The following is a 7,765-nucleotide window of genomic DNA, read 5'->3' as shown; positions in this document are numbered from 1 at the left end:
TATTAAATGAAAAAATTAACATTATTTATTACTACAATTTACAAAACCATATTGGAAACTAATTAAAAAATAGTTTAGAAAGAAATATAAGGTAGAGTATAGAAATATTATGAAACTCATATGTTAATAAATATTTTTATTATATTTTATTACAACAGTATTAAGAGTATTCGTAAAAATTAATTTTAATAAATACAGAAATTAAAAAGTTTTAACCTTTATTTTGAATAATTTATTAACCTATATTCCTCAAATTAATCCATACATATTATATTTTCATATTATGAATTTTATGCTAAACTTCAGGCATATTTTTCTAGTTAGATGTTGTTATTATATTGAATAAATTGATAAAAGTGATAATTTTTTAACAGAAATACACATTATAATAGTAGTATTAAAATACATTAGTATTTTTGACGATTTAAACACATATATTTATGACCATTTAGCAAAAATGTTGATAAATATCTATAAATAAATATTACTGTATATCATAAATGTATAGTTTAAAAGATATAATTTAATTTATCCCATTTTTGTCTGATATGTTTAATCTAATCTGGGACACGGTGTAAGAGGAGTTGATTTCCAGCCACTAATAAATGCCTTTGTTACTGGAAATTGTCCACAACCACAACTGGAGTTGAAATCATCTGCATCAAGACACTCTATGATAATTCCTTGATAGTTTTTTTTTACGAAAGCCGCCTAAAAATAAAAACAAAAAAGTAAGTATTTCAAAATTATTACAATTTAGCTGTAGATAAGAGTAAGTAGAGTGAGTCACTGTAATAGATATGTTATTTTTGAATTAAATTCATTTTTTAACTCTTGTTAATCTGGGAAAAATCCTTATTGAAATTACAAGTGGCGGTACTTTCAATTTTCAATACAAATCGATAGCCAGAATATTCAGCAAAAATTCAACTTTAAGGCCTCAGATACCTCATTACAGTACTAAGCAATAATAGCTTTATTATGAACCTCATATCAAAACGGAATAATAAAGAACATTTTTCTCTCTATGAAATCTAAAATTATGGCGATAAAAATTGGAAAATCTTTGTCTTTATCAAACATCACACAGTATGAAGCGTTACAGTTTGCTCAAGTCTAAACTACAATAACAATGATTGCTAGAAGAAGAATAATCAAGGTTAGATTTTGCTTTGATACTAATGTATCAATTATCAAAATTGGTAATTGTTATACAACAATTATACTTAGTAAATCTTCGAACCTAGAAGACGTTTTACACCTATTTTAAACTTTGAATAAAATGCTTTGATCATTGAAGATTCAGTTGGTCAGATGAGGACGGTGACCAATCAAATATCAAGCCACGATTTGATGAACACACAAATACTCATAATTTGGAATTTTAGTTTTCTAGCCACCTATATTTTGAGGGGCTTAACATTGATAAAAGAACTATTCAATTCCTAAACTGTAATTCTATATTCAACAGAATTTCATAATTTAAGTGCACTTACATTTAGTACCCAATTTTCTAATATGTCATAATACAGTATATGTTTTGCTAGAAGATGACGTATATATACGGTTACCTATAGCATATAATGATGATAATTTTTTTTTTAAATCGTTGTTTACACAGACCTGTAACCACCATTATTAGCGTTAAACCTGAGTGCATATTATGCATATAACAAAGTTGACCTTATCACTAAACTGAAGTAATATTAAGGTACGATCTGTTAGTTAATGTTATATCAGTTTTAGTTAAAAATATTTCCATCTATACATATTTTCTTCCCTATAATACATTTTATTACATATTACACTTAGTTCTTTGCAGTACATTTCATACTGTTTCATATCCTGTTATTTGCCTTTATATATGTGTATTGTATGTAACGGATTTGTTTGTATTTGCGATTAATTCCGTTCTATAATCGGAAATTGAATAAGATTTAAAAATATTTACTTGATCATATGAAAGCTGTGAAGGATTCTGACACCAAATTGATGAATTTTTTGTATGGATGCTACAATACTGAAAAATAAATAAAACAAAGATATTCAGTGTAAAAATACAAAAACATAAATTTAAAGACAATGACCTAAAAGAACACAGCCAAAAATATATTTCACTAAAAAAAACTATTATTTGTGAAATCGAGATTAATATGTTAAGTGTTTTCACGTCTTATTGCTATTTTTTTAATTTAAATTGTATAAAAAGAACGTAAAGACTGTATATATTTTTTCATAAAAATTTTTCTTTCTCTTAAGTATATAATGAAGTTAAAAAGGCACAGTTATACCTCAAAATATATAAGTACACTTCATCTAAACTTAAGTTATTATTAAAGCTAATTATCATTTTTTTCTTCATACAAAAAAAAAAAAAAAATTATATCAAAAACTATATAAAAATTATTTTTAAAACGTGAGTGTGAAAATGTTAATTTTTTAATGAACATTTATTAAATATCTTTTTTTCACGGGTGCAAAACAAATGTTCTTATCATATTATAACAATTGGATATAATTAAATTCGTATAAACAAAAATGAAATGTTTATATAAGCACTTTAATATTTTAACGTAAAATTGATTCTTAAACTTTAATATCTACAATATAAAATTAATCATACCGCAGAATACGATGTAACTTTCTTATCAAATATTAGCGGTTGATCTTCTGGCATCAATATTAAACTCTGTAACCAAGTATAAATTTTCGACTTATCCATTTTTGAACTCGTTACAGATGAAGTCACTTGTTCCTGGAATATTTCGTAAGTAATGTAGTATTTTTAAATTGAAATGTTTAACTATTTTTAAGAACAAGTACCTACCATAGTCATCATATTCGGACTTGGGCATGTTATTGGAGCCACACCATATTGCTTAGCTTCTGAATCACAAACGTTTAAATTTACAAAGTTAATTATATACATATCCAACACTTTATTTGTTATTGTAAAATCGAAACCTTAAAGAACAAAAAGAATTATTTGACATCAACATTAAGGATAACAGTAATATATTATTCTCTGAAATATTGATATAGGTAGAATTTTTTACTTGAAGTATTAAGAAAGTTTGTATCGGAATATGCATATATGAGTAATCCAAATTTAATTTTATGTTTTACTTGTTGTTTGATTTGACTGATAAATGTACTTAATTTTTGTGGAAAATTTTCCATGATATCCTTAAAAGAAATTATACCAATCAATCAAAACGATACTCGTATTATGTTATACATTAATTTTTTTTATGTTGTGTTGACTAAATTTTTTAACAATGAGTTAGAATTATATGTCTAAGTGTCACGAGACATTTAAATATAGCTATCATTAATTGATACACGTGATCAGTGAATTATAAATAATGGGTAGGTACACTCAAATACCAAAATTTCAACACCATATTATGTTTTATAGATTATTTTATAACACTGATAAAGATAACTCAGAAATATATCTGTTCTGATTGAATAATAATCTTATAAAAGAACCTTTCAAAAATTGATAAAATACTTAATTTTCGTTTTCTGATATTATATGTATTATTATAACTAAGAACTGTTTTACAAATTTAATTTATAAAAGTAAGTACTGAGGATTTACAACTTTTTTCATTATCCCTGTAATTGCTAACTGAAAACATTTTTGATCATAAAATATCAGGGTAGTTTTATTCTAGTTGAAAATTTTATTTCAAAATAAAATTATACATATTTATAATATTTGAACTTTAAAACTATTGTTTAATTAAACAGACTTTTTTTTGCTCACATAAATTCTATATATATTCAAGAGAAGACCACTAATTTTATAAGCATTTAAAAAATTGACTAATGGACCCATTGTTTCTTTCTTAAATTGTTCCTCATCCTGAGGAGCCAATATTGAAGGCCAATCATCACCAGAATAGAATCCAAGTTGTATATAAACAACCTTGTTAGCTGTTTTCAAAGCTCTCATTGCACCTTTAAACATATATTATATTTTATTATATTTAGACACAGTATTCAAATTTTATTATAAATAATATTTTTTATAAATAATACATTTTTATATACTTAACAGTTATAACTTATAACACTTAATAATATTAACAATTATATAACAATTTACTGTATTCATTTTTATATTACTACGGACCATCAGTACCTATTCCATATCATTAAACAATTATTAATATTTTAATGGCTTACCGACAGAAATAAAACATCATATAACACCATTTATCATTTGATCATAATTCTTTTATTATTTTTTTGTTTTAAATATCGTTTTTGAATGCACGCACTAGTAAGATTTTAATGCATAATTCTGTTTTATATCATGAAAATATTTATATATTTTTCTATTTAAATATGTTGGAAAAATTGTTTTATAAGTGCTCTTTAATTTTCAAAAGAATTAATTTTCAAACAAAATGTTATCGAATATAGCTTATTTGTTTTTTTTTTTAATAAAGAATGAAATTTGTTAATTAGCCTCACTTCTATATGTTTGTGTATTAAAGTTTTTAAAATTATTACCTTTATCTGATTCTGTTGTATAGGTATCAATACCATCATTAATGTCAAAATTATATTGACCCATATTAATTACATCACAATCATCTGGTATTTCGGATACATTGAATTTATAAGTACTGACCCAGACATTTCCAGCAAATGAACAAATTATTTCATTTGGCCATTCATCTTAAAAACATGTATACATATATTTAATCCAATAATACATAAAGAAAAAATAAAATTATTTTAAATATTTAAAAAAAACATGCTGTTAACTATTCTGCTGTTCAGTGGGTGCTGGATGTTTCTCATCATTGATAAGTTAAGTGTAATTTATATGTTTAATATTAAATCAAAGATAAATAACACCATACAAAGAATGATTCTGATCAAAGTTGTATTAACCTAATGAATGAATCTAAATATTTCGAAAAATTACATTACGTATCGTAAAATGTAATCATAAATGTAAAAATGTCAGGTCTCAATATTTTTGAATAACCACAAAATATCCAAAATCGTTATTCTCTGTTGAAGTATCTAAATTAACCGTCTGAATTACAACTATAAATATTTATTTATAAAATTAATTTCATTTTTTATAAAAAAAAATTATAGATTATTTATTTACCTTGTGTTTTCAATGAAGGAAAAAACAAAATAATCATTATAATGGTTTTCATTTTAATAATTAAATATAATTTTCGAGGTATTGCTTTAACTTAAAATGATTTCAAGAAATAACTCATAGAATGTTTTATTTTATTGTTGAAAGAATATAAAATAAAGAATTAACTTTATTTATTGATTGTTATATATTTAATTAATAATGTTACTAATCATAACCATACAATTTGAACATCTGCAATGTATGTTTATTTAAAATATATAAATATTATGCTATGAAATTATATAGCACATGAGTAAATAAAAAATTAAAACATTATGATGTAATGATATTCACATTATTACGCTACAAGGCCTTATAATTAAATATCATATTATTCATCATCCATCTTAATGCTTAAGTAAATATTCATATCAGAAACAAATTACCATAATATATTAAAATTATCATCAAACAATTAGTAATAATATAATTTGTTAAATACTTTATATCATAAAAAAACATGTTTATATAATACAAATGTAATTATACTAAATAAACAACAAAAAATAAAATGGAACGACAAGTAAAAGATCAAGTCTATAAGTAGAACCTCCATTCTGACATTAAAGTCAGTCAAGTTTCCATCAAGGATTCTGTCTCCACCGAATAGTCTACATCCAGTTACCGCCCTTGTTCTCAAAAGCAAAAGAATATTAATTTAACAGTCTTAATTGATCTTTCTCTCGTTGTAAAGTTTAAATCAAAGTTATAAATCTTATTCGAATTATTTTTCTTATTCTATCCAAATAATACATGTTTAACTTACATCAATATTATTGACATCCGGTTATCAACACCTATCAGGTAAAAAAATATATCTATATACTTAAGTACATTAAAGGCAGAAAGAATATCATCATTACAAATAAAAATAACACACGTAGACTCCCGTGATGTACGGAAGGTAAAAATAATATATATTTATGAATCTGTATTCACGATCCCAAATTAAATCGTAATAATAAAATATAGGTTCTAACAAATGATAAACGAGAAACCAAAAGAACGTACACATTCTTGTCTCCATCGTTTATGTTTCAAAGAAGCCTAAATATAACATCTAAAAAGGTTAATATATATTGTATGGTAAAGATTCATCAATAGCTCTGGCCAAGCTTATTTTTGATTCATTACAATGATATAATTTATAGCATGATAAATTTTATAATTAATTTTTTGGTAAGTAATATAGTTTTTGAATTGGTATCTACTGGTAACAATTTAATTTGTTTGGAGTATAGTATAAATTAAAAAAATAGTGATTTACTGCAAAGCTGTAAGTATAGCTATCGAGCAATATGTATGTTTACATATTGAACTAAAATCATTATAATCGTTGTTTGTTTATAGGTAATAATTAAGTAATGTTCATTTATATTTGTCTCTAAACATTGATATATAATGGCATTTATAATAAAAATGAAAAAAATCATAGAAAATATTAAAAATATAAAATAATAATAATTATAGAACTAGTAGAAACATTAAAATACTTAAAAATTGTGATTAGACACAGATATTTTATTTTTTATGTGAACGTTTCAATAGAATCATGTGAATAGAGTTATTCTGTAGATTTTTGTTTTCATTTACGTTGTTGCTATTGATAATATAACTACTTTAAATGCTAATAATGTATTTTGTATTAAATTTAAGTAATATCTATCTATACACATAACATGCTGTGTGTCTATTTAATGCTCATCTATTTATTAAGGGAGATTATTTTCATTTTTTTGGGCAAACCTCTCCCCCTGTTTTCATCAATGTGTGCCTCTAAGTACTTATGTCAAATAATGCATACACTGACACTCTTTGATTAAAATAATAATATCTTATTAACCGTAATTGATTAAAGTTTAAGACACATTAAATAGATTAACAAAATACGGTTGAAAATAATTTTTTTAGACAATGTTTAAAATGTTTATTAAAAAAATAACCTATTTTTATCAGAAATTTTTAATTGAAAACGTTCACTACCTTTTTTTATCATTAACATTTGTTTTGGCTTTATTATTATTCATAATATATTACTGCAATTCATTATGGATATTATACCTATGAATTATTATACATATCGTTTGTTACTTTGACGCGGCTTCGGCGGTTGTCATGGTTTTTCCGCGGAAAGCCGGTCGTATGATTGTAAATGCACGCACCGGTGTGAAATCACACAAACAGGTTGTTGGACAGATTCAGCAAAGACGTTCTAAACCTTTAGTGGTTGTATGTAACTTGGTGATTCCAATGAAGTTAAGTCCTTGTAGAGTTCTTTGGACAACGTTCGGAACATCTGACGCTGTTAGACGTGCGACCGACCAGCGACTCCAGCAATAGTTCGCGACTGAAGCTCGTCCGGTGCAACTTATCTTCCCGTCCCGCCTTGATCTTTATGGCGTTGGTAGGAGAGTTGACTATATTTCGTCTTTACCCGTGGTGGTGGTGATAATGGTGTAGACCGGTCGCTTCGGTGCCTGTACTTTGTACTATAGCGACCGATGCGTACTGTGTCTAGGTTAGGTTACCAAATATTATTAACTATAACTACGTACGATACAATTACTGTTAATTTTTTGGAATGTGCTA

General features: G+C 25.0%; 1 protein-coding gene across 2 annotated transcripts; it reads right to left on the bottom strand.

Annotated features, from left to right (window-relative positions):
- Nucleotides 1-458: 458 nt before the first annotated feature.
- On the bottom strand, nucleotides 459-5,287 carry LOC112591049. 2 transcript variants are annotated; one of them, XM_025334700.1, is made up of 8 exons: nucleotides 5,138-5,287; nucleotides 4,558-4,692; nucleotides 3,773-3,966; nucleotides 3,057-3,186; nucleotides 2,828-2,964; nucleotides 2,624-2,755; nucleotides 1,952-2,020; nucleotides 459-711 (listed from the first exon to the last, which is right to left on the bottom strand). In XM_025334700.1, the coding sequence occupies exons 1-8, from the start codon at nucleotides 5,187-5,189 to the stop codon at nucleotides 553-555; spliced, it is 1,008 nt and encodes a 335-aa protein (XP_025190485.1). In that variant the 5' UTR covers nucleotides 5,190-5,287; the 3' UTR covers nucleotides 459-552. The 2 variants fall into 2 exon arrangements, with proteins under 2 accessions (XP_025190485.1, XP_025190483.1); XM_025334698.1 differs by having other exon boundaries at nucleotides 4,525-4,692; nucleotides 5,138-5,286.
- Between the last annotated feature and the right edge of the window lie 2,478 nt (nucleotides 5,288-7,765).

This window comes from Melanaphis sacchari, unplaced genomic scaffold (genome assembly GCF_002803265.2).
Source record: "Melanaphis sacchari strain LSU unplaced genomic scaffold, SCAv2.0 Contig128_pilon_pilon, whole genome shotgun sequence".
In the NCBI taxonomy this organism is placed as follows: Eukaryota; Metazoa; Arthropoda; class Insecta; order Hemiptera; family Aphididae; genus Melanaphis; species Melanaphis sacchari.
The sequence above is the reverse complement of the archived record's forward strand: the minus strand, read 5'-3'. Positions and strand labels throughout refer to the sequence as shown.

Bases quoted from the DNA above. Each gene is read 5' to 3' on its own strand.
- LOC112591049 (XM_025334698.1), bottom strand. From the start codon at position 5,189: ATGAAAACCATTATAATGATTATTTTGTTTTTTCCTTCATTGAAAACA. The intron at 3,967-4,524 runs GTAATAATTTTA...ATATGTTTAAAG, and splicing joins TACAACAGAATCAGATAAAG to GTGCAATGAGAGCTTTGAAA. The intron at 3,187-3,772 runs GTGAGCAAAAAA...ATTTCTTTTAAG, and splicing joins TGAATATATATAGAATTTAT to GATATCATGGAAAATTTTCC.